General features: G+C 41.3%; 2 protein-coding genes across 5 annotated transcripts; one reads left to right on the top strand and one right to left on the bottom strand.

Annotated features, from left to right (window-relative positions):
* Positions 1-239: 239 nt before the first annotated feature.
* LOC135238453 (DAZ-associated protein 2-like) lies at positions 240-5,887 on the top strand. Its single transcript, XM_064306359.1, has 4 exons — positions 240-480; positions 2,789-2,907; positions 3,260-3,508; positions 4,221-5,887. The coding sequence occupies exons 1-4, from the start codon at positions 468-470 to the stop codon at positions 4,347-4,349; spliced, it is 510 nt and encodes a 169-aa protein (XP_064162429.1). The 5' UTR covers positions 240-467; the 3' UTR covers positions 4,350-5,887.
* A 2,787-nt stretch (positions 5,888-8,674) lies between these two features.
* bin2b (bridging integrator 2b) lies at positions 8,675-25,953 on the bottom strand. Of its 4 annotated transcripts, XM_064306358.1 has the most exons (14): positions 24,879-25,262; positions 24,124-24,299; positions 20,938-21,018; positions 18,575-18,629; positions 16,938-17,032; positions 16,282-16,377; positions 15,947-16,054; positions 15,156-15,241; positions 13,739-13,814; positions 12,988-13,070; positions 10,933-11,416; positions 10,657-10,827; positions 10,358-10,453; positions 8,675-9,958 (listed from the first exon to the last, which is right to left on the bottom strand). In XM_064306358.1, the coding sequence occupies exons 2-14, from the start codon at positions 24,214-24,216 to the stop codon at positions 9,845-9,847; spliced, it is 1,638 nt and encodes a 545-aa protein (XP_064162428.1). In that variant the 5' UTR covers positions 24,217-24,299; positions 24,879-25,262; the 3' UTR covers positions 8,675-9,844. The 4 variants fall into 4 exon arrangements, with proteins under 4 accessions (XP_064162428.1, XP_064162427.1, XP_064162426.1 ...); XM_064306357.1 differs by lacking the exon at positions 24,879-25,262 and adding an exon at positions 25,823-25,953 and having other exon boundaries at positions 10,657-11,416; XM_064306356.1 differs by having other exon boundaries at positions 10,657-11,416; positions 24,124-24,277; positions 24,879-25,263.
* Between the last annotated feature and the right edge of the window lie 640 nt (positions 25,954-26,593).

Raw genomic sequence — 26,593 nt, 5'->3', positions numbered from 1 at the left:
AAGTAGAATTAGTGCAGGAAGCTAGAGGGTTTTGTATTTCCTGGACAACAATTTACTCAGTCGTTGGTATGCTGTAAATTTGGCATATGCAGGATGCACGGTTCATGTTAAAGCTACATTTTGTAAAAATGAACGTAGGCACATCATCTCTAAAACAGGTGCACGTGAATAGGTTATATTATGATGGCCGGCGTTTATAACGGCTGACTTTCAGGTTGCGCCGCGGTAGGCAGTTCACGGAAACTATGCGCCTTGGGCATAAGTTGGGCTCACTGTGTACGGAAGCGTCTCTTTAGGGAGTGGCGCTGACGTAAGACCCGCAATAACACTACCAGAGAACAGCACAAACAAGGAAGTGAAACCGAACAAACGCGAAACTTTGCCGTGGATAATCAGGTGCTATAGAAAAGGCCCGCATTTAACGTCTGACCTTAATATCGTGAATTTTCACTGACCATTACAGGACAATGAACAGCAAAGGTGAGGGTACAGAGAATACATCTTCGCTGGCGTGATTGCTTGCTACGCTTCACAATGACTGATTCTGTTTGTTCGTGGTACAAACTATGCTTAGCTATCAAGTATCGTTAAGAACTGGGATCACTTGCTCTATGTGTCATGGTTTGTTGACTGTTTGCTAGTTAACTTAAAATATGTGGGTAACCTTGATGTTTAGCTATGTAGATCTCCTTCGTTTCGTTCAAAGCAGGCTTTTGGTAGTTGCAGCTGTCAACATTACGTTTAGGCCCAAGTCAAACGGCTCATTACCTTCGTGTAGGCTAGCTAGCTAACACGACTCACGTTCTGTACATTTGTCGGCGTCAACCGAAGTTAACGTTAGTTCGCTAACTGATGCGCCTAACGTTAGTACTAACTGGTTAGTTGGTTAGGCTGATGTACAGAAAATGCGCAGTTTTGGTCAAGCATGGTCAAAATAGCGAACGTTAGATCTAACTGAATGTATTCCAAAATGGATGTCTATGCAGCAGGCTATCCTTGTTTGCATGAGTCCAGGTAGTGAACGCACAAATGGTGAGCTAGCTTGTTGGCTAGACTAGCTTCGTATGATTAGCTGGTCAGTGTGCTAGGCTAGCTAACGTACTGTGCGACGTTTGTGTACTATGACTCCTGAATGGTTGTTGCCAGTGTGTTGACTAGCTAACTAGATATTTAGCCGGCTAATGTAGGTGTACTGCTTATGTCATTGAAAAGAAACAATGATTGTTGTTTCAGCTTATGTGTTGGCTTGTTAGCAACAATTATAATATTAGTCCAGCCGTAGACTATCACATCTTAGCATTGCAGATGTTGTCACCTAGCGTTCTACCAAGACGTTACCATATCCATTTGGCTAGCTCGGTGACTGACATTACATTCTAATTTGGCTTACTAGATTTAATAATATTAAATATCCACAATTGAAATTCACAGCAACATTAGTTGCCTCGACGTTAGATATCGAGCGAGCATATTCGCCACAATGCTCCGTGCTATCAAAATGCAACGAATGGTTGCCAGGTAGCGGGCATGTACACTGTGTCATATAGCATTGAATCCATGTTGTAACAAAACTGTAACGTGAACGTGACTGAATGGTTATCGCCCAAACTTTATTAAGTGAGATGAGTTTAGCTGTAGCAGTTATAGATCGCCGAAATAATACATAATGACATTCTAAGTAATAATATGCTCCGAGTTAAGTTTGTATTTCAGATATTTCTTTGGAGTCCTGTAACGTTAGTCTAAGCTCTCGATTATTGTCGAGTGTTGTACGAGAACTGTGTCTTGTGTAGGACACCACAATGGATACCTTTCAGTTGTACTCGTAGACTAGTATGAATGGCACCCCTAACGGTTACCCCTCGATGGCGAGTATGGTTCGTGTGAGTAGGTGTAGCTAATGATGTAAAGGTTCTCGAAATTCCTACGAGTATACATAATCTTACAGCGTGCCTGTAGGGGTTAATGTACAAAGGCCTAATTTGGCTCTGCATATTCTCCTGTCATCGTTGAGGCAATAGCTAGCCATAGTCAATGTTTGACAGTCTTTGAGGTTTTTTGAGCCCACTCTTTCTCCCTTTTGATTTTACACGTCTGCACGTAGGCCTACTGCTATGCAATACACAGAATTGGGAACAGGAGGCAGTCGTCTGAAAACACCTGTAATTGGCAAAACTGCAAATGCTTTTGGGAAGTAGTAGTGGTTTGGATGCCATGGATGCGGTTAACACTCATGAAAACTACATCTATCTAGTTACGATCGGCGCCTTCCACAATCGCAGGATCAGCCGCAGCAAACAGTGAGACTTAAGCGCTGCAAACATCTGCAAGTCAGCAAATTTATACTATAGTAATACACACGTAAACACGGGTCCTCCTTACAGAAACCTCTACAAAACATGTCACCATTTGGAAAAAAAGAAAGAAAAAAAATATATATAAAGCATCCTATCAAAGCAGGACACACGAGTGGTTTTATTAATTACCTTGAAAGAGACGGCTGAATTGCTGTGGTATGTGTTACTTTAGTTTTTAGGGATAGTGTGCTATGGTTCGGTTAGCTAGCTAATGTTATCTAGCAAGAATACTGTACGTTTTTTAGTCGCTTTTGATAGTTACCGCACGGAAGTAACATTTCAACTTGTAACTAACAAAAATTTGAATATGACAATATAGTCATCTCTTTCCTGAGGTCACATTCCAACGGAAAGTTCCTGATCACGCATTTTGATTGACAGGTCAATGTCACGCAACGGTTTCCGCGTCATTTGTTCCTCTTGTGTTCCAGCTCCCTATCCACAGCAAGCTGCATATCCCCAGCAAGCCACCGGGGCTGCGTACCCCCCGCAATTGCAGGTGTCCCCTCAAGTTCCGTCTTACTCTGATGCACCCCCTCCCTATTCTGAGGTATGGCCCGATTCCTGATTCAAATGATATTCGGTTATTTTTTCACATGGTTTCTTTGCATCGGTGACAGCTTGTTTGAGCTGTCGATGAGGAAATGCCTGTTTAGTGACGCTGCCGCTTGTGCTGTAGTACAGTGGCTAAGGAGTTGGTCTTGTAACCTAAAGGTCGAGGGTCAATTCCCCGGTAGGGCACTGTCGTTTAACCCTTGAGCAAGGTACTTAACCTGCATTTCTCCAGTATATATTGCTTCAGTGTATAATTGGATACAATGTACGTCACTCTGGATAAGAGCGTCTGCTAAATGCCTGTAATGTAATGTAATGCTGTAAGGGTAGTCTCTGTTCCCCTGCAGATCTACCAGCCCAGGTACATGCACCCACCCCAGGCTCCAGGCCAGCTGCCTCAGATGTCCTCCGCCTACCCCGGCACGCAGATGTTCATGCCCCTGCCGCAGTCGGTGCCGGTGGGGCCGGTGGGCCCCAACGTGCCCATGGCGTACTACCCCATGGGGCCCATGTACCCCCCGGGCTCCACGGTGCTGATAGAGGGCGGCTTTGACGCTGGAGCCCGTTTTGGACCGGGCAGCGCCGCCAGCATTCCCGTGAGTAGCGTCTCCTTTGCGCTGTCAATCAAGCCTCGCTGCTACGCAAGCAGAATGAGAGCCATATCAGGATTAGGCTCGTAGCCTGTATGGTTATTGGTAATAGGAGTATGGTTCTAGCCTGTATTGTCCTTGCATCAAGATAGCGGGTGTAACCTGTATGTTTCCTGTTGTTACTGTTCCATTTTTGCATAGTGCCAGTCTCAGTCATGCCGGACAGGCGTTAAATGAGACCGACAGTCAGGTACACTGGTAAACTGGCTGGCTCCATTTCATATTAATTGACTGAGCATTTGAAGGCCAAACTGCTGGTGGTAATATTTGTTAGCCAGATAGCTAAGTGGATACTTAGTTACTACGCCAGTTGTTTTAACAGCATTGCATTGAATTACAATTTTTTGAACATCTGTATAACAAATTTTGGGTATTTGGATAGCTGACAAAATGCCACGCGTCTCTGACAACAGAACACAACTCTTATTTGTCCTGTAGTATCTTGTATCATCTTAATCTGATTTGTCAGACTTTAGCCAATCATCTGTCCACATCAGGCAGTGTTCCGTCCTCACATTAAAACTGACCCGCCTGTACTGCCTGAGGCTGAACTTACCCGCTTATCCGACTAAAGCGGCGTGTTTTGCGGGGATGGCGGTAAGCGTGTGTCCGTTCCCGCAGGTCTGACATGTTTCTCCTCCCCTCCCCATATCTGCAGCCCCCGCCACCCGGCCACCTCCCCAACGCGGCGCAGCTGGCGGCCATGCAGGGCGCCAACGTGATGATGTCGCAGCGCAAGAACAACTTCTTCATGGGCGGCTCCAGCGGCGGGTACACCATCTGGTAACGGCGAACATCGCACCGGCAAACCCCCACCCCCCACCACCCCCCGAATCTCCACTCCCCTCCCACTGCGGACACCCCGGCTCCACCCCATCTCCTGCGGCCTGTCAGTCGTCGCGCCGCAGTACTGACATCGCCTAACAGAATGTAACGTTTTAGCGGCCAGTGTGCGAAGGTACAGTAAGCCAACTCAGCTGGAGGGAAACGAGCGCTGCCTAGCAACAACACCCCCCCCCTCCTCCCCTCCTGAGGTGGTGCGTTGGGTATGCCACAAATATCTGTACAACGGGGAATTTGACCGTTTTATATATTCTCTTTTTCCACAGTATCGCATTAAGGCCAAATTTTTGGGAAGCAGTTTAAAATAAATAAGTAAACAAGCACTTGTCATTGCCACTGAAATGTTACTAATAACATTTTTTCCTCCTGTGAGCTTTTTTGATACATCTTCCTTGCACTGTGTGGGTCCAAAATCTTTCCGGTCACAGGGTAACATTAAAACTACCCTGCATGGAAGAACAGCGGGCCGAGAGCCGGCTCACGTCAGAACAAAGCCCGTTGTTGGACGGGTGTCTCATATCAGACTTCACCAGAAGAGTCTTCTTCACCGCAAGAACCTGAGCCGAATCCAGCTTTCCCTTTTCCACAAGGGACCCGACAAAATAGTGCTTTGGCCTTAATGCGAAGATGTAGAAACGGTACTAACCACCAGGGGGCGGAAACAAGAGAGATGTTTGGGGTTTCATCTCAGTCCTGGAAATACAGAGGAAGAATTGTACAGATATTTTTGTGCAGATTGAAAACGTAGGCAAGAAAGAAATCAAGCGTTAAACGCTTAACGAAATCATTCGGTTCCGCTCTGGTTTACTGTACCTTTCTGGGCTCCTTTTAGAGGAAGATTATCGGGTGCTAAAGTTTTGTGCGCACCTATGATTTAAAAAAATAAATAAATAAAAATCCAGAATTATATTAAAGTGCAGGTGAGAGTTCTGACTCGGATAAGAAGGGTTGGTTGGCGTCTTTTTATGTTGTCGGATACCCAGAGTCTTGCAGATGAGAGTTATGTCTCATAGTTTCTGAACATTCTTTTTTTGTTGAAGCTTCCGTTTAGTCGCCTAGGGCATATCTTCCGAAAATGTAAAAGGATGTACAGCTCTTCATTTCTGTCATTGCCAAAAAGCAAAATTAATACACAACATTTATTTAGAAAAATAAATAAATCTGATTCCAGCAGGAGAAAAGCGGACAAGGGCCATTTTCAGTTCCATATACAAACCTATTTGTGGCACATCAAGCTTGTTAACTGTTTACAACACATGACATAGAAGTATAGCCGCAGATCTGGTTATACCAAAGAACAGAATGGGCTTAACTAGTCCCGTTTTCATGAAATTAGTCTGTCATGCCGGCAAACCCTCTCCTCCGCTGAGCCAATAGATTTTTGCAGAGAAATGTATTAAACGTGCATTTGGAGTATAATTGCTTTTTGATTATGTTGTATGCTTTTTTGCACATTTTTATCCAATAAAAATTTTGAATTAAGTTGTAACATTATCGTTGTGATTTTTAGCACTGCTTTCAAATACTAAGAATTAACTATCACTGTTTAGCAATAGTAATATTTAGGATTTTATGTAACATACTTTTTGGTTTACGCTTAAAAGCAATATGGCCTCCTTTATAGGCCTCTGAATAGTTTGTTTAAAAAGTACTGAGGAATGTAAAGACTATAATATAAAGATTTTTATTGAATTTCTGAAAATAAATCTGGGTAAATATTGCTTGTCAGTTTCTCAACTGAAACGACAGATCTGCAAATCTTATATTTAAGCCATGAAAATTATATATTGTACAGTAACAAACGATATACAGTATGTTGACAATGTATGTATGGAAACGTCTGGCTGAATCAAAACTATTGTTAAAATCTTCACCTCATATAGATACTGTGGATTAGCAAGTCACTATTCTGAAGAGCACTGAAGACTGCTTCATTCCGCATTCATAAGCCAATACACGTACATGTCTTTGCTTAATTTAAAAATGATAATATTTGATTGGTAAAATTCAAACTTTTGACTTTTGAATTAAGATACAGCGCAATAATTTTCTCCACTTGCACGCATGTACACACTAATCAGCGGTCACCAAAAAAGTTACTATTAAAATGTCTTGACATTTTTTAAATGCTAATGTGGGGCTAGTTTAAATGACTGAAACATTTTTTTAAAGTTTGTTTTTGCACCTTAGAGTACAAGACTGCCCAAGCTTTACCCCCTACGTAGACCACTTTTATAGATAATGGGCTATAAAAATATATTTATGCAAAAAAAATATTTGAATTCCTTTGTGTTAGAGCAGTGGTGTTATTCACATGGGTGAAACTGGGCAGTCTTAACACTGGGTATCCGACACAGTGTGAGCCATGAAGGTTTGCCCCCACAGAACGCATGAAATCCAATGCTAATCTTTACTATCAAATCCATCCAAGTTCATTTAGAAATGTAGCAACATGCTAATTATGTGAAACAATTGAAGAGAATGAGGATGTCAAATAGGCTTTTAGCAGGAAAGGAAAAGGGCTGTATTCATTTTGCTGGGACTCCCAACAATATCACTTGTGCAGTGTGTGAAGCATATTATAGTAAATACATGAAATGATGACATTCATCTGACCCAAAAAGAGCGTGCGCATTCTTGTCATGAGTTACTGGACAGTTGCATTGCAATTGTTTGTTTTTTCTTTTAAATAGTTCAGACACTTTGTATACCGAGGGGCAACTATTATATAATGACAACTATTTCCTGGATCTCATCTGGTTTTGTGACAGTGTGTTCCTCTTGAACTGAAACAGAAAAAAACTGTTTTAAAGCGATTATCTCCAAGCAGATTTTACTCTAGGGGTTGGGCGTGTACGAAGAATGTAAGCACGGTGACCTCATCTGTGGTTTAGTCCTGTCGAAATGTGTAGCTTCTCAGAAGACGTCATTCCAACTGTCTGTGACTGGTAGATGTTCCGAAAGCAATAGTTCTGGGAGTCTCCATTTTATTTCTTCGATAGATACTCATTTGATTTAATGGATTTGTAAATATATTTTCTTTTATCAGCGATTTAAGGAGGAGCAGAGTTTTGCTGTTTGCTCTGTAAAGACTGTTGAGTAGACATGGTATCTTTCCATTGGAGTTGTGATGCACTTAACCTTTTTATACTAAACTTATAAAACAAGGTTACAAATTTAGAATAAAAACATTTTGTAAACGTAAATTACACCTTTTTGTTGTTTTTTTTTTTTTAAAGATCCCTTTCGTTCAATTGTTATATGCACGAACGCATTTGCGGGAAATTCTTCAAAATTCTGAATCCTGAATTCTGAAGTCATGAGGGTAAATTCAGTTTCTCTCCCAATGTCTGATACATTGCCACAGTGGATAGTTCTTGCAATTGCGCTACTCTTCAGAACCACATGGATTATATTGATTTGTACATTCCAAATCATACTTTCCACCCTGATGTTGAATAGATCTCAAGAGTGGGTATGTTGTGATGTGAGACACAGAGAACGCATCTTTCATAATTGTGGCACACTGTTGCTTGTAAATCAACAAAACAGGACAGATAAAAAAGCAGATAAAATGTCGCTTTATCCTAATTTCTGCAGAATATTTGTGAACCTGAAAAAGGAACCACGCCTGCCAACAGCTCATCACAAATTCCTTGTATCCGTGTGTGTGTGGCCTTGAGTTGAATGGGGAATTCCACCCAGATATGCTGAATCTGCTTTGCTGATCATAAACAAAGAACATAGTTTCTGCTGCCTACATTGCTCTGACACCAACTTGAATTGGAAAGGTCCTCTCCTATGGCTCCACTGTGGTGGATGCAGATTTTGTATTTATGTTTCTTTTTGCCAGGGAGTCAAAATTTGCATTGAAATGTAGCTCAATTGGTTCTGTATAAAAGTGCTAATGTCTTGGTCATGATAGTATTTATATCTAATTTTAACAATTGAGCTCGTTTGGCTCTATGCATGAAGCGGCCGTCACGTAGCATATCTACCACTGTGTTTGGGGTGCGGTTATCAGAATCACCCTACTCAGTTCCCTGAAGCTGGAGCAAGGCTAATTGCAGAAGCTACCTCAGGAATTTAAGAAGCGAATGACCAGCACGTCCAGACAGAACAACTGCAGAGTACGGACAAGTCGTTTGCAAAAGGAGAATGCCGACCGAGCCGTGTATCATGTTTAATAGTACTGCGAACTTACAACCACGACATTGTAGCATATGTAAACAGTGAATAGCTTGAACAGTGAACCAATCACTAACAAAATTTGGTAATTGTTTTATTATTTTGATTTTGAAACAATAAGCTTTGAAAATTTAAAATATTTATGACTGCAGAAACACACGTCATACATTTCACTTGGTCATATGCAAGAACAGTAATTGTGTACAAGGTTATTTAGCTAATGTAGCTTATCCAAGTCTGTTGCAAATACATTTTTTTAAACAATTAATTCTCATATAAAACATGAACATTTCAGGAAGACAAAAATATTTAACACTCATCAGGACATCAGTGTCCCTCTCATCTTATGAACTCACAAAAATAAAAGACAATACGACTTCGAAATTGAAATTATTTCAAGCCCTATTTAAGTTCAAACTTTTATTTTGGTTAAATTTAAAACATTCATAAGTGACCTATAATATGGCTCACCCATATGAGCAAGCATTGCTCTCAATAATTTTGTCACATATTTGTAATATGACAGAAAAACAGAACAGTTACATTTGAAAAAACACTTGTACACAGATGCAATTCACAGCATGAGTTAAAAAAAAGGTGCTCATTTATGCCTTTGTGACTTTCTTAAAATCAGGATGCTAACATTTGGCTACATTAAGTGTCCACTCCAAGAGTTCAGCTGTGAAATCTGAAAACGCAATACTCAGTTTGGGAGACAAAACACCCATGGATTATATTCTATCAGTATTACAATTGATCTCTTTAGAATTTAGTTTACTATAAATCTGAACTGTTTCTTGGGACGATTCATTATATATTAAACAACTATGGATTCTGTATGCAGGAGAGCTTACTACAAGACATAATATCAGTGCATACAGCAGTTTGTATTGGCACAGGATCATAGATTGTAGTTAGCCAGGAGGAGCTATAATTTCAGCCAATCGCATACCTGCTGGGGACACATAGGAGCCTCGTCTCTCATGCTGATTGGCTGCTGAAGGACTTTGAAGGGGAGGCCAGGACCAGGCAAAGCTGAAGATACTGTGTTCATTTGATTCTGCCTGATGAAAAAAATATGAGATTCACAGTCCTGGGACACAAGTCTGTCCTTCAAAAAGTTTTATGGTCTGGGCATGACAGTCTGGCTCCCGGAAGTTTCTAGCGCACACAAGCCCATGGCTGCATGTATTGCGTCTCTGTCTTTTCCCCACAACAATGGACCAAGGAAGCGCAAGAGAAACCTGAGCGCTACTCAGCATCAACCTGCCGAATCCTGTTCTCCATGAAGATCCCGGAGTGATCCAGTTGATCCTTGTGCTGGATCCAGTCGCTTTCCTTCACTCCTCTGGCCATGCCTTTGGGCTGAGTGACAGGGGAATATCATTACAGCCAATGCTGGTATGAGTAACACCTTTAATATCAATCCTAACCTGAATTACGTCCAAATTAATGACGATGAATTAAATTCTTTTTATCATCGGATGGGGGGAGGGTGGCTGCATTCAACAATAGTCCGAACAAGAACACATTTTCAGTGGTGCTGATAAATTTTAAAACATTATACAATTTGTACTGGCAATAGGCTGCTGACAAGTTAAAACAAAGTTTTGATCCCAGACACTCAATCTCTGACTCAAAGTACTGTGAGAACATAAGCCTGAGAAAGTAGATGAACCCTTAAAGATCAACAATGGATTGTTTTTTTTTTAATCAAGGAAAAAAAAAAAAAAAACAGATTTAGGCAATATAAAATGTACTGACCATTTCTTCACCATAGCTGATGACAAGAATTACATCTCCTTCCTCGAACTGCAGATGTCCCTCTTCCTCAGATACATGGCTCTCTTTCGCCACACCCTAAAGCAACAGGGAAAATGAACCCACACTGTTACGAACAGAACTTTAGACAGGGCTACAATGATTAAGACTCTCGTTCTTGCTGAAAACTTCTGAAAAATCTGAGAAGGTCAAAGATGAAGCCCACAGAGCACTGTGCACTTATTTCCTGCTGACTCCCAGGCCTCGAGTTTGAGGTCCCCGTCTCACATAATCTCTCTCACCTTGTAGAGAAACCCGGGCGGATTCTCAGTCTCGACCGTGCTTGCGGGCTCCACCTCCACGCCGTTCGTGTCCAGTTTGAGGCTGATCCTTTTCTCCGAAGCTTTGCGGGGGGCTGGTACGGGTCTGTCGTCGGCATCCCCGGGCGCCGGGTCCTCCGGGTCGGACCCGGGCGCCGCCGTGCTCCCGTCCTCTGGGTCGGACCCGGGTGCCGCGCTCCCGTCCTCTGGGTCGGACCCGGGCGCCGCCGTGCTCCTGTCCTCCGGGTCGGACCCGGGTGCCGCGCTCCTGTCCTCCGGGTCGGACCCGGGCGCCGCGCTCCCGTCCTCGCCGTTCTCCCCCCGTCCTGGATTTTCGGCTGGGCCTTCCTCTGCGGGGTCCCGCTCCGCCTGGGCCGCGCACGGCTCCGGGCCTTTCTCGTCCTCTTCCTCCTCCTTCCCCTCGTTCTCCCGCCCCTCTTCCTCGCGCACCGGACGGGCGGCCTCTTCATCGCTCGCGGCCGCGGGCGGGTCGCTGCAGTCGTCCGAGTTCACCTCGGGCTCCTCGGGATCGGAGGCCTCTCCGGGGGAGGAGCCGGCCGCGTCGGCGGCCTGCTCGGCGGGAACGGCGGCATCGGCGGCCATTTTCTCCTGGTCCTCCCCCTTGAGCATCTGGATGGGCCCGAGGCTGGAGCCGTGGTCCGAGGGGAACGCCGTGTTGCAGGGGATTGGGGCGGAAATCATCAGGGACCGCCTCTTCTTAGAAGCAGTCCCAGCGCTATTGCTACGGAGAGAAGGAAAACAGTAACATCAGCACACGCTTAGGAACCTTAACCAAACTCTCAAGAGTTGAACTGTTGTGAAGTCAGTGAGACATGGAGAACACAGTATCTGTAATAATTGAGGAACACCATAAAACTTAAAATCAACAGAACAGTAAAAGTGTACGTTGAATCGTAATTTATGAAAAACCTTTGTGAACCTGAAAAGGGAACCATCATTCCTACCAATAGTTGATAACTAGCCTTTATATCAAATGTATGCATCTTCTTGTGTCTAATGAGGAATTCCTAAGTCCAGAATTCATCTGAATTTACTAAGACTGATTCCATCTCTGCATGGAAGCACATCCTCAAACAAAAACTTGAAATAGTAAATTCAGTTACCAAGTCTACAATTTTTGTGTGCATTATTTCTGCCGAAATTAAAACAAACAATCTTGTGTCGCCTTTCCTTGCATGAGTGTGCATATACTGTACATTACAAACAGCGTGCATGTGTGTTAAAATATCTTCTTAAGTCAGAGGTATAAATATTGGCCATATTCCAGAGATGACATTTAGCGTACTTGTTCCATACAGAATACATTGTCTCAATGGATACATTTTGGATGGTGGTAAATCACTTAAACATTATACATTAAGTTTTGAAATTACAGAAATTAAAAAACAGGGCATATTTCAATGCAATGAGGTTTCTATTTCATAAACTGACACAACCTTTAAGTTGAATAATTAAAGCTTGTAAAATATATTTAGCATTATTATTTTAGGATACCGTGTTTCTATACTTAGGGGTATATACAAAAAGTCGCAGAAAAGGATCTGCAACACAATCCAGGTCATGAAAATGTATTTCTGATCGTATAAAATGTTTTAAATGATTGCTGTAAAAGTCAATTAAATAGTATAGTCCCCTTTAGCAGCGGCAATACATTTTTGTCTCGAGAACCATATATTCTGCTATGCTGAAACCTACACTACAAGGGACAATCAATAAAAAAAATTTTAAATCATATTTTTGAAAACATGTTTTGGTCAAAAAAATTACAGTACAACATTTTTCTGCCGGGCATCAGGAGGTAATAAGAACAGATGTGCAGGAAATTGCATGCCATGACTCACCAACATGTTTCTCAATATATTTAATTTGTGTGTGAGGTGGCGTAAGGAGAGAGGAGCAAAACAAATAGTGTGACACATCTCTGATTGCGCAATCAGAGCCGGAGAGCAGACAATGTGACGACAGACCAGACAGGATGAGACAGACCCACGTGGAAAATGAGGCAGGCAAGAACTATGTGGACAATCCAACAGTGATCTTATCTGGGTTAGGCACTTGTGGTCTGGAAACCTGCTCTTAACAGCAAGTGTGTATCAAAGCTATGTTACAAGCCGGTTTGGAATATTATTCCATCAACCACCCATATAATCGCATTTTCACATACCATAATATGTGGGGCCCAGTGACATACGAATATCCCCACAAGCATGAAAGAGAAGAACCTTAAGCAGTGACTTTTAAAAATAGCTTTTGTTCGCCTGTAGACTAAAACAGTGCTAATAACGCACATACCTTTCCCAGCCCTTGATGATGAAGGCCTTGTCTGAGTGCTGCATCTCCAGCTTCTTCATCACATCGTACAGATTGTTGTTGAGCTGAAAGAATTGAATTTTCACCCGGTTAAAGCTGAGGATAAAGGGTGGGGTCACTTCTCTGCATCGATACACATTTTTAGGGACTAAGGCTCAGAAGTGCATGGGCCCCCAACTGATATTGTTTAATCCTGTAAAACCAATAAATATCAGCATGTCACCAAAGTAGGCACATTTGTAGATTATGCACGCAACCCATATCAATTGACCACTAGTTGGCCAGATGGCGGCACTCTAATGAACAACAGAAAATGCATGAAAGCATAGGAAGCATGGACCCACATGCAACACTGACTCACTGACAGTCTGGAAAGTTCATACCTAGACTTCTCCCCTCACTAGGAACACATTTCCCTCAAGGATTCACAGTGTCAACCATATTGGATTTTTTGCCATTTTGGGAAATGAGCGTATCAACGAAATGGCATTTCACATAACTCAAAAAAAAAAAAAAATGATGGGCTGCATTTCAAACTGTTTTCTAGATTAAGAATTGAACTTGTTTAAAGCTATGTGAAATCCCCCTCTGTCAATAATTAATAAGAACAGTAATATAAGAAAGATCCATTTTTACATTCAAGCAGCTGTGACTCAGTACAGTCATCAATTTCAGTTAGAGTCTGTCTTTTTTCACACACACTCCCTGTCAAAATAGGCGAGGTAAATCTTACCTTACTTATTTCCTTGTAGAACACGTCCCTTAAATTGGAGACGTTCTGAAAGACTGTCACATAGCATCCTATTCGGCTGTAAATAAGGAGAAAACAATTGTATACCATGTCTTTCTTTGCCCAAAATGTATAACAGAATTACCCTGCAAAAATTATATTTGACTGATGACTTTTGACTGAATTATCCTAAAAAAAATTCAATTTGCCAAACAACAAATCAAAACAGAATTATCCACCAAAATTAGCATTTCCATGTTGATATTCCTATAGCTGGTAATTATTCAAAATATGTGGCATTTTAAAAAATGAGAACCTTTCAAATGTTTTTTTAGTATATGTATTAGTATTTATTAGTATTTTTAATGCTTCCTTTGCTTCACCCCCCAATTTTAAATACCCAGTTGTATTGTTACTCTGGGACAGCTCTCCTGACCATCATGACATCAGCTGCCACTTCTCATCACATCGGGATAAGGAAGTGATGGGGACCCTCTCCCAATGGAGGTGAAAGTGGACCATGTGACAGAGGTCAGAGAGCCCTCCTCTCCATGCACCATCATTCCCTGCACTACATTACATTTTTGCATTTAGTAGAGGTTCTTATGGAGAGAATTTTACAGCGATTCCATTTTTACATACAATCCATTTATACAGCCAAGCATTTTAATGAAGCAGGTCAGGTTGAGTACCTTGCTCACGGGTACAGATGGGAATCTGACCAACAACCTTTGAGTCACAAGGTCAGTTCAATAACCACTAGACTACACTGCTGCCTCCAAACAAGCACAATGACCTGTGACCTCAACTGAATTTGCTTCTCTTGGACCACACGACTTGTCAGTATGCAAATCACTGGTGCAAGTAGTCATATTCAGTACTACAACCAGTAACACTGATAAAAATGCAAAGAAGAATATATAAACATAATTACCTGTGGGCAGTAAACTATTTGTTCTCCAGGTTAATGTAAAGTCATGCCTTTAAACATCATTTGGCCAACATTTATTCAAAAACACTGTTTTAAGACACTCCATTTGGCAAAGGAGTAAATTTACATTTAAAAACACTTATTTAATATTTTGTTTGTAAGTATGAATCTTATGATTCCTTGAAGATAAATTGTGTATGCTAATTAATAAGGTGTGATTATGCATCCAAATGTACATTTCTTTGATTCAGAACTGTTCTGAAAACAAGCCAATAAGCATACCATTTGCCTGAAATAGACTCGAAAAGAGGAAAAGCAGCTGTGGTGTCACATGGTTAAACCTCAAATAATTCACGCCATAGCTTTAGAGTGAGCACAGAAGCAGCCTCACTGTGGATGTCACTGAAATTTCCCCTGTCGTAGTGTACAGTACTTACCTGGCTGTGCTGTACCAGGTTTGAGCTCATCAGTCTACTGTGTGGAACTCACCTCTGATAGAGGACGGGCAGCTCTTCCCTCAGCTCTCGATTGATGTCCTCGAACACGGTCTGAGCTTTGTGAAATTCTTCCTCAGCCTGCGCACAGTGAGTACAGTGAATCTGTTATTGTGTGATGAGGCAAAATTACATTCCTGAGAATGGATGTCATTATACGTCCTCAACAAATCTTCATAAAAATACAAAAAAACTCAATAAAACCAGGGCAATACAAAACAGGACACCTCTCGTCCAGTAATAATCGAATTGGGACTTACATGGTGAAATATTATGAAATGATGTTACAAATGGAAAGAATGCACTCGTTAGAGAGTAGACCTCTGCCAAGGCACAACAATCTCCCAGCACATGAATGTTCACAGAAAATGTCTTGGTGATCCAGTCATTATTTTTAAAAGATATGTTTGGCCTGATGGTGGTGCTAGAGGAAAGGTCAGGGGGTCACCAAAATCAATAGATTTCTTCCTCTTGGGAACATGAATGTGCACAGAAAGTTCATTGCAATCCAGCCATTACTTTTTGAGATGCGTCAATCACAATTTGAAAGATTGGACTGATGGTGGCACGAGAAGAAAGGTCATGGGGTCACCAAAATCAATTGGTTTCTTCCTCTTGGGAGTATGAAATTTCATGGCAATCTGGCCATTATTTTTTCAGATATTTCTGTCGGATGTAATTACATAACCTCCTTGGCAGAGGTAATTATATCTAATTACGAATTCAATTTTATGAACAAACTGGCTCACTCCTCTGACAAACCCTGACAAGTTCCTGTAATCTGACCTTTGCTATTTTGATTTCATCTTTTTTTTTGGCACTCTGCAGTGCCTCCAGGTGGTGGCGGGAGGAATCGTAGTCCACTAGCTTCCTGCCACGTTTGGCAACTCTTTCCTAGAGGCAGGGACAAAATGGGGAAAAAATAGTCAAGATCGCGAGAGACACTATTCACGGGACAGTGAGGTTACAGTGTTTGTTCAAATAAAGATGTATTCAGTACAGCACATCAAGATTTTCCCTATTTGGCATTTCATTTTCACAGCTGACAAACAGGAGTAAACATTAATGAAATAGCAATTAGGAGTACAACAACAGTTTGATGAAGTGGCTTTAAGACCGACCTTGGCTTCAGGAAACTGGCTTATGTAATTCTCCATGATGCGGACAGCTTGGTCTGCCAACTTCTCCTCGTAGTCGTTCCACAGAAGGTCTTCACTCTTTCATGGAGGGAAGAAAAGTGACTGCACTGGCATAGCTGGACAGGTCAGCACTGCCCAAATTTGAACACATAGGAAAGTGCCTCCCACCATCAGTATTACAGAATCCATGTTGTATTAAGGCCATCTAAAAACCTCACTGCCTTCAATCTCCCATACCTGAAATGTATTAATCTTATAGGTCAAAGCACACTCCTTCACACCAACAACACCAAATGTGATTATACAGAGAAATGTTGACTGGAGTTTCAACCAAATAGGTCTTTATCGGGTCCAGTCACGTAAGAAAGACCTACTTGATGGAAATATTGTCTTTGTCATGCAGACAATACATTTTAGTTGAGAGTACTTTGGTGTGCAGAATATTTTTTCCTTTAATAAGAGGCTAAAAACCTGAGTGAGTGAGAGCAACAGACAAATATGAGAGTGGGCAGGAGAGGACAGTTGTTGTGAGAGGGGTCAGATATTAAATGGGTGTGGTCAGAAATGCTGTGGGTGTGGCCACTCATGTTGTGGGCGGGACCTGACTAAAGCAGTCCCTGCAGGGCTCAGGCACTCACTTCCACAATAACTGCCAAATCATCTCCACCTTGCCAGTCTTCTTCGTACACATCTTTCAGCGACTGGGACAACCGCTTCGTGGTCTCACGCATCACTGTGGAGTAGAGCAGGGCAGTATCTCAAACAAGGCCAGCTGTGCAATACTTCTAATGATGTCACACAGAATCGCATACAACCAGCAGATTTGTGCCTCTAATTATGTTATACAGAATCACCAGCCAGCAGGGAGATAGCTCTAATTATGTCATACGGAATCACACACAACAGCGTAAAGCCTTAATTGATGTCATACAGAATCGTACACCACAAGCGGCATAGTACCCCTAATGAGGTCACAGACTCACAAATAGCATAGCCAATAGTGAGATGCCTCTAATATTGTCATACTGTAGTCCTCCAGGTTCCAACTGTAGCTACACTAAAATTAGCTCAGTACTAAACACAATTTGATCATAGGATTGTGAACACAATGATTATTATAAATGAGAAATTTTTTTAAAAATTTTTTTAAACATACCATCCTATAATTCAGTTCCATTGCTTACTATGGGAAATGAAACTAGCAAGGTTAAAATTATATAGAGTAGGGTACCACACTGCTTGTTCCTCCTGACAGTTATTTTGGGCAAGTCTGCGCAACCGTACATTTAGCCGTATCTAAAGGTCATACTATCAGTGGTTTCCTGTAACATGGCGCTATGAATGTGGATGGCTGGGAGTCTCCCTCTTATCAACCATTTTCTAAAACAATTCCACGTTGACCCTTCTCTGTAAAACGGAGAGTGTGTCTGAAGGCCACGAGAACAGCACTGCAACAAACAGAATGTTTTGCGGTCTAACAGCCAGCTCAGCCCACTTCTTCCTCCACTTTCACTCTCTATTCCCAGAATAGAGCAGTGAATCAACTAAAAAATCCTACGCTGAAGACACGGCCAAGTCTGACCTCTCTTAAGCAGTCCGCCCCAACTCACAGCTGTTAGCACAGCTGTTTCTCACACAGGCAGAGGATTAATATGTGCTTTTAAGGAGTATAATAGACTAATATAATGCTCTTTCTTCTGCTCTCCCAAAAAAACAGCTTCAACTTGCTCGAAGACCACACACTTTCAGCGAAACAAAAAATAGAGCACACTTTACACCTCAACTTGAATCATTACGTTGTTTGTCAGTGAGTTTCGTAGCTTAAAATAACTTGGTTACACAACTTATTTTGTGCTCGTTTTTAAATAATGAAATGGCTCAGCATATAAATTACACACAAATTACCTTCGAGAAAAACACCAGCCCCAAACCTCCCATAGATCTGCAGAAGCTCAACTTCATGATATCCCTGAGGTACATTGCTGGAGGTGTGTGAAGGTTCTTAAGTCTGTACGCACTGAATTGTGGAACACCATGCCCAAGTGGGTCAGAGGCAGAACATTCACTGAATTTTAAGAGCCACAATATTTTAAAATGGCTCCCAGCTAACTCCAGTTCTTACTAGGTTTTAAACGTATATTTAAATCTTTCTTATTTTATTTGCCAAGTACCCTTACCACCAGTAAATTAAGGATTAGACCCCAGCATGTCTGATATGACTGGGGTGTATTACTGAAAAATCAGTAAGCAATAATATGAATAGAAATAACAGTACCTTTGACAGCATTGAAGTATGCCTTTACGTCTTTGAAAAGGCGGTTTCCATCGCTCTGAAATTAAAGGAGAATGTGGCTTCAGTTTCCTGATGCTCTCTGACGCTTTCCCATAAAATAACTAATGTTTAGCAAACATCATCTTTTCATAGCTAGTACATTTAACATATTTCTGTCCAAAAAAACATGCATTATGTAAATGGAGAAAAATGGGTAAAAGACAAAACATTGGCAATACAGGTGTAAGAACTGTCAAAACAAAATCAGAGATAAAGCTGCATTCATTCAATAAATTAATACAGCAAGAAAAACAACATAAATAATCACAGAAGAAAGAACATATATCTATATGTAAAACACAGAGGGCAAATTTTGTAAGTAGCCTGTATAATTAAGAACACCTATATTCAGAAATATGGCCAGAACATGTGAATGATTGACTTCAAGACTGAATTTTATCAGGTAGCGTGTGCTCAACAACTTACAAGCTTGTAAGCCTCACAACTTTTCCCTTTGTTTAAATAAACCATCACCATAGTCACATCCCAAACGGCTACAATAAATGATACTATTCCCATCCATTAGTCTGCGTTTTCCTTATTTTACATCCACTAATGCAAATCCTCATCTGTGTATCTGATGTGACTAATCAGTGGTTTAAATAAGGCAAGATAGAGAATCCAACAGCAGTGATCTGTGCTACCATTTCAGGGAGTTCATATTTTGCTTGTAATACTGCATAACCAGATGTTCCAGAAAAATGACTCATGCTGAATATGGGCCCTGCTTAACTATTATTAACAGAAACACTGATTGCATTACAGCATTTCAAGAACAGAAGCTAGTGTGCACATGTCACATGTGAGCAAAAGCTCAGCACTGCACTGTGGTGAAACACACTTTGTCTGTGGGTGGATACACTTCCTGCGTTACAGAGTGCGCTCAAAAAATGTCTCAGTGCAAAATTTTACCACCTTTGAAGACTGAACTCTCTCCAATGCACACAAAACACAACAAATCCGCAAGCTGGGCACAGAAATTACAACCCACAGGATCAACCTTTATACAACACTGCTATTGGAAATAGTTAACACAACCCCGAGGAATTAACGTTACATTTTTGTACATTTTAATGCACAATTACTTTTTATCTGCTGATTTTAAAATATTGGAAAAAATTAAGGCAAATATGCCATGTGCAAAAGCAACACCTCCTCTGGATCACAGCTTCCAAACATTTCTGGTAGCCAGCTGACGGTCTTTCTGTTCTTGCTTTAGGAATTTTATCACACTCTTCCTAGCAGAACCCTTCTGGTTAAGAAATATTCTTAGGTCTTCTTGGATGCACTGCATGTTTGATATCTCCCCACAGACTTTCAATAATGTTCAAGCCTGGAGGCTGGGAAGGCCGTTCCAAAACCATAATCTCTCATTTCTTTGTTGTTCATGATTGATACTGAGATATGTTTTGGATGGCTGTCTTGATGAAATATCCAATCTCTTTTCAGCTTCAATTTCTTCACTGACCCTGGGACAATAGCTTCTTGGATTTGTTGATAATTAGTTAAATCCATTCTTCATTTTGCCTGTATAACATTACACCAGCTACCACAGAACCTCAAAGCAAAAATAGATCCACCCTCATGCTTAGCAGTTGGGAAGGTGTTCTTTTCATGAAATGCGTCCCATTTTTGTCCAAATGTATACTTGGCGTTTGTGGCCAAAGAGTTACATTTTTTGTTTCAACACTCCACAGCGCTTTGTTCCAAAAAGTCTCCAGCTAATCTTTGTACACGTGGTGTTGCATACTTCATACGGTGACTCTTGTGATGAGATTGCAGGAATTGGTTTCCTTCTGAAAACCCTTCCATGCAGACCATTTTTTGCGTAAACAACTCTGTACAGTGGAACAGTGCACCATTACTCCTGGTATCACTAAATCTTTCTGCAGGTGTGTTGCAGTTATATCTGGGCTTTGCTTTGCATAAATGGTTAAATTCTGCAAATAAATAACACCTGTGCATTAAAGTGTGCAGGAATGTCATGTTTCAGGTTGTACCCTGTATTGTGTCAACTTATTTTCACTTTGAGATTCATATCTATTACTATTTCAAGTCTTTCATGGTACAGTGTGATGTATTAATCCATTTGTAGGGGTAAAAACTCTTTCAAATTAGTAACTGACCAACACCAGAAAAAAAGGTGATTTCACTTAATATCCAAACTAAATAACTAGCACCAGACAGAAAATGAAACCAGGGACATGTAGGTTGAGGTTAATAAGCAACACACTGCTCAAAACAGAGGTGAGGAAATCAGACATTATGACGTGGTTGTAGCAGTGGTTGTTGGAGCACTCCAGTACCTGTTGTTTGTGGAGCTTCTGAGAGCACTGTTCAAACTGTTCATCTTTGGTCTCCACCGTTTTCCCCAGCTTCTGCAAGACCTGCAATACAGTGAAATGTCTATAGGTTAGAATCCATCTATTCACCACATCCATCAATGCATCTCTACAATATCTATCTGCAATATCCAAGCCTACATCTGCAGGTCACATACATATCGATCAAATCCATCCATTCATCACATCAGGCTTTCCATATTTCACATCTATCCATTTACATGTCACATTCATCTGTTCATCACCTCTTTCATGGTCACATCTAGCAGCCATTTTACACTGGAATTACATGCAGGTCTTAATGCTGCTCTTTGTAAAAGCACTGGTGGAACCAGACAGACAAAAGTGAAGAACATCCAAGTATATATCGATTAACACCGCAAGACAAGAGACATTTCTGGGCAAGCCATTTACAGCCTAAATAAACCCACATCTATATGCTTATTTTGCAAAAACTGCAATCTCTGTATGCAACTAGTTTCACTTAGCGTCAATTCTCTGATTAGACCAATTATTTTGGGTAGCTCGGAAACCGTGCAGCCCCCAGGCCCTGCGGCCAACCAGAGCCACAGCCAAACACGAGAGAGGAAGTCAACAGACGACAGGAAGTAGCGGGCCTCAGCCCAGAAAAGAGAGACGCCCATCTGTGCCTCCGCGTCCCCACAGCGGCAATGGCGAAAACACACAAACAAACAGCTCCAGGAACGAGGGGCGATGCTAGCCTGTAGCGGACTATGAACAATGCCTCTGGACTCACTCTGGTATTTTGTGGTGCTCAACATTTACAATAACCGTCAAGTACGAATCCCTGGGATGACGCAATGTGGCATGACAGGCATATAGATACTTCATTGTCCGCATATAAGGACAATCTTTTCGCAGCGGGTGCAGATGACCTGAGCAAAACAGACTTTGGTAACTTCAACAAACACAAATAAGTCACAATTTTATTCACAGCAGACAGCCTCCTGACAAACACAGGGGTTACAATGTCTAACATACACTGTTTTTGATACGCCGTTGGCAAGGGGTTACAAAACTTCAGACCCCAAACACGCCATTTTACAGCACAGGCATGGATACCTGTGATCATGGGGCAGGTTGAGAAAGCAGTAATGGGATTGTGGTCATAAGCTGTGGTTTTGGCCTTTCGCCATACCGGAAACCGAAAGGCCTGAAATGTAGCCGACGCTACAGGACACAAGCGCGGGCTCCATTACAGCACTAGTGCTACGTGGCAGCAGAGGCAGACTGGGCTACAGGGACAGGGAGCACAGAAAGGTTAGAGCAGGTGAACATAATGTGCACCATCACACAAATTAACCTACAGTATATACTTACATAATACATACATATGTGCGTAAGAGTGCATTTGTTCACCAATGCTTTTGCAGTGCATGATACATTATGTCAGGTGACCTATGATGTACGCGCTATAAATACAGTAGCTTTTTCGCGCCAACATACATATCACATACATGTGCAAGCCACACTAGTGGAATGACCACCAAGGAATCTCTGACAGAAAATGTATCAGTTTCAACTGCACGGCACGACTAATGCCACTTACTTTAAGGGACTGATACCGCTTACTTATTTTAAACGGACTGGTAACACAACTCCTTTGTGAGAATCTCCCATTTGAGAATGAGAAGCACGTACTTTCTGGAAACAGCTTAGGATAGGCACACCCAAAAGGCAGGCGTATTTATTTTGAGGCCCATTGCAGAACAATTTGGGGTCAATTATTGAACTTCAGGGACCCCCCAACTTCCCCAAAAGCATACCTACATCCCTTTTCAGCAACTCAAAAGAAAAAATATATATTCATAAAGTTTTTATAACAAGACAAGAACATTATGAATCCAATCTTTCAAAACTAAAATCGCTGTTCAATTTTTTTGCAACACGAACGTCAATTTGTCATGCCTTGCTGGAATGTCATTTAACCAGATGTTTGCATATAATTAGTCAGGTTTTCTTCAAAAAGAGAGGGGGTTATTTATCCATCTTTTAGTGATTCAGACATTATATACACACATTAGAAAAGTACAAAACGTCTTAGTAGGGCACAAAACGTCAGTCATGAGCAACGTAATGGCAGTAGAACTTCCTAACGATCCCTTTTTCTCTTTGGTTTGCTTGTATACATTTCTAAAAGACACCAAGTTACCTACCAAACAAAATGCCAACATTGGCTAACTCATTAGCACAGAATAACGAACTTGATAGTTTCCTACACAATGTCAAATACACTCATCCACATATAGCTGCAATACTAACAGTGATGACCAAAATGTTAATCTCTTCGTGGCTATTGATCTTTTCCAGTGGAAAAAAGGGATTTTTTTGGAGATGGCTACATTATTTGCCTTTCAGAATCAATTGAAACTTGTAGACAGAACATGAATTTGGAAATAAGTTCATTTGAACTGCAAACTCAACTAGTCTGACAGTGCAGGGTGCATTTCAACTAAAAGCAGTGAAACATAACCAAGTCTATTTCTCAGCTCACCTGAGCCACAATGTTTTCAGTTTATTTACATACACCACTTAAGAATGATCTTAGTTTTGTGATCCCCAAAAGAATAATCATAAATATCCACACAGCAAGAGATATAGAACAGACAGTTCTGTGCTAAAAATGGACGAAATGTAAATTAGTTACAAATTCAAAGACCTTCCCATGAATTCAAAACACTAATAGTAACTCTCCTCTTCTGATTGAGAGCAATGACATTTCACTTCCCTATGGCTACAAACAACGTGTCACAGTATAAGCCAGTGTTCACTCAGAAAGGGAATGTCCAAAACACTTCCACAAAAGACAGACACAGCACTAAAATCAACCTTAAGTTAACAGTTCAGATCTCCAAATCACACTGCCATTTTTGTTGTTCTATATAGATATACAATTGTTTTTTTTTTTTTTTTTACTTCTAAGGCCTAAAAAAACAATAAAATGGGGCCTGAACACAAAAGAAGCTGAAGCTGATACCCTGCATGTCTCAGTTTTCATCAGGAGCAGCTATTCTCTTTATCACGAGAAGGAGAAGTAGAGTATGCTTCCTCTAGGCAGACCCACATACACGGCTCCAGCTGACTGTTCACCTGCTATCCAGGTGTCCCCGTCCTGTCTCCCCAGCCTACCTTCTCCTGAGCGCGACTCAGCTGCTTCTGGACACGCCTGGCGAAGATCCCGGCCGAGCCACTGCCGCCAGAATTCGACTTGTTCTCGGCCATCTCTCCTCTCTGCTCTCTTCTTCCTCTTGCAAACTGTCGTTGCGGTTTTATATGCTCCTTGCTACAGATGGGGGAGGGGGTGGCTGGGGAGGTGAGAGGGCGGCAGAGCTATACAAGGCTTCGCAGGCATACATGCACCACCATACAAATCCACTCAACATGGTCTCATAGTAGGGGATACCCTCTCCTATCTTTGTAGAAGAAATACATCTGTTTTCCTGTAGATGCAAGCTAGCCAGACTTGGAAGTTGAGAGACTTTCAGCATTCAACATCTGAAACCCAGCATTACAACAATGGATCTTATTGCTCTGCTACTAACACCCTTTTCAAACAAGTGGGGACATGGAGAATACCTGAACGATTGGAATGAGACAGGAATGAGTTTTATGGATGGTGAACATCGTACTGTACTATTACTAATAAACTATTATTACTACTATACTTACAAACACAAGCATTTTTCCTATCATTACTCAGTGAGTCTGTTTAAAGATCATAACTACGGAGATATCACCAGTAACAAACATAACCGCTTGTGGTTATCAGTTCCAAAACTCTAGTGAGCAACAATTTGGCGACAGGCTATAATCAAATGTTAACCAATATTCCCTCGTGCTCTTTCAAAAGTTACTAACTATATGATTGGAGAAAAAAAACTCACCCGAAAAGTAAGCGGCGCTGCTTTCCCAAATGAAGAGAAATAAGCTACTGAAAAACGCAAACGGGGGGTACGAAGTTTTTTTAATGGAGTTGGTTCGTTCGGTTATTTGGGCGTGAAACGGTGCTCTGGTACCGAGAGGAACAGAAAAAAGAAAAGACTAGCGGAAGAAAACAGCAAGCTTGGACAAGTGTCCTCCTCGTGAACGGATGCAACTACAACTAGTTTTTCTTGATATTTATGAACAAATGGTGTATGCTACAGGCATGGACCCAAAAACTTACATCATCATTTAAACACATCCACCCACAGTTTTTTAAAGCAATTCGCGTAACTCCCCCAAGCTGTGTTCCTTGTACGTTGATATCGGAAGGGCGGTTACAAGCTGCCTACCTTCAAAGAATTACACACCGCTTTATCAATTCCGCGGGTGATTCATTTAGTTTTGGACAGCGCCTTAGGTCAGATACACACAGTCACTCGAAAGTTATGTTTTGCACTGTAGGTTATCGCCTTAAAATGTAGAGAAATGTCTCAACATAGCAAATTTTTAAAACGCGGAGTAAACTTTAATGGCTTACTTTATATAAGTGTATTAGGCTACTTTTATTCTAGATTTAGAATTAGCTATTACTGGCACAGTAAGTCACTCAAGCAAAACACCTATTGAAAATTGTTGCATACTGTAACGGTTGATAGCATAAAGCGCAATTTCTACATATGTATTTAGGAAATTGCAAGGTTGCGTGATACCGCCGTCTAGCGATGGAAGATAATTTAATGATTCTTGTGGTCAGAATAATTTTTGCATCTTGATTATGTTGCAGATTTTTCTGAGCGCAGTATGTCCATCTCATTGTTGATTCTATTTAAAGCGCATATTCTTTGGCAAATCAGTAAAAAATAATAACCAAGCCCAGCATACACAATATCCTTAAGAGCCTCACCTTGTCACCTACAAATGAAGAGGCGCGGCTGCAAATTGCATTTTACCAGCTGCTTCTTTCCGTTCAGTTCACCAGCAAACCGAAACGCATTGACACGTCAGCCAAATACACACTGCTCAGCGTGGCTGCCAGTGTTACTTCTCTGTGCGCTGTAGAGGCTGTGTGATTACTTGAGTAGTCCTGTGTGTTGTGTTGTTGTGTTCTGCTCAATAGCCTGCGCAGATTTTCCAGAGAGAGTGATATTAATCAATGTCCTGCTCAGCGCGAAGTGGGGGATAATTTAGAGGTTTACAGGACATAGCAAGCCAGGTTCTTCAGACAGAACAGTGGTTATAAGTTGTCATAATGACACCCAGCAATTCATAAGCTTGAGTAGTGGTGATACAGGGCAGAACATTTAAGCTTCAATCATAGCACATTTGCAAAAGAGTATTCTACAACGTGGTCAAAAGGATAATGAACTTTCGGTGGGTTTTTTTAAATTTAGTGCATAGTTTTGCCAAGTCATATATATATATATATATATATATATATATATATATATATATATATATATATATAGGGAGGGTGATTAATATAAACATCTACAGAAGTCGTCGGTGACCTGCTGACTTCCCTGGTGTAGGGGGATTCCAGGGTTTTGTGATGTAAAGCAAGACAATACACTTAAATGAATTCCAAATTCCGGCTTGTACAGTGCTTTATCCCTCCAGATGTTGTACATGTGTATAATACCTGATTATACTTAAAATAATTATAAATTACATTTAG

This window comes from Anguilla rostrata, chromosome 13, assembly GCF_018555375.3.
Source record: "Anguilla rostrata isolate EN2019 chromosome 13, ASM1855537v3, whole genome shotgun sequence".
Lineage (NCBI taxonomy): Eukaryota > Metazoa > Chordata > Actinopteri > Anguilliformes > Anguillidae > Anguilla > Anguilla rostrata.
The sequence above is the reverse complement of the archived record's forward strand: the minus strand, read 5'-3'. Positions and strand labels throughout refer to the sequence as shown.

Excerpts from the sequence above, each read along its gene's own strand:
- LOC135238453 (XM_064306359.1), top strand. Across the intron at positions 2,908-3,259 it reads CACCCCCTCCCTATTCTGAG|ATCTACCAGCCCAGGTACAT; the intron begins GTATGGCCCGAT and ends GTTCCCCTGCAG. Across the intron at positions 3,509-4,220 it reads GCAGCGCCGCCAGCATTCCC|CCCCCGCCACCCGGCCACCT; the intron begins GTGAGTAGCGTC and ends CCATATCTGCAG.
- bin2b (XM_064306357.1), bottom strand. The coding sequence starts at position 24,216 with ATGGCCGAGAACAAGTCGAATTCTGGCGGCAGTGGCTCGGCCGGGATC. Across the intron at positions 15,242-15,946 it reads ATGAAATCAAAATAGCAAAG|GCTGAGGAAGAATTTCACAA; the intron begins GTCAGATTACAG and ends CACTGTGCGCAG. Across the intron at positions 10,454-10,656 it reads CGCCCGGGTTTCTCTACAAG|GGTGTGGCGAAAGAGAGCCA; the intron begins GTGAGAGAGATT and ends CTGTTGCTTTAG.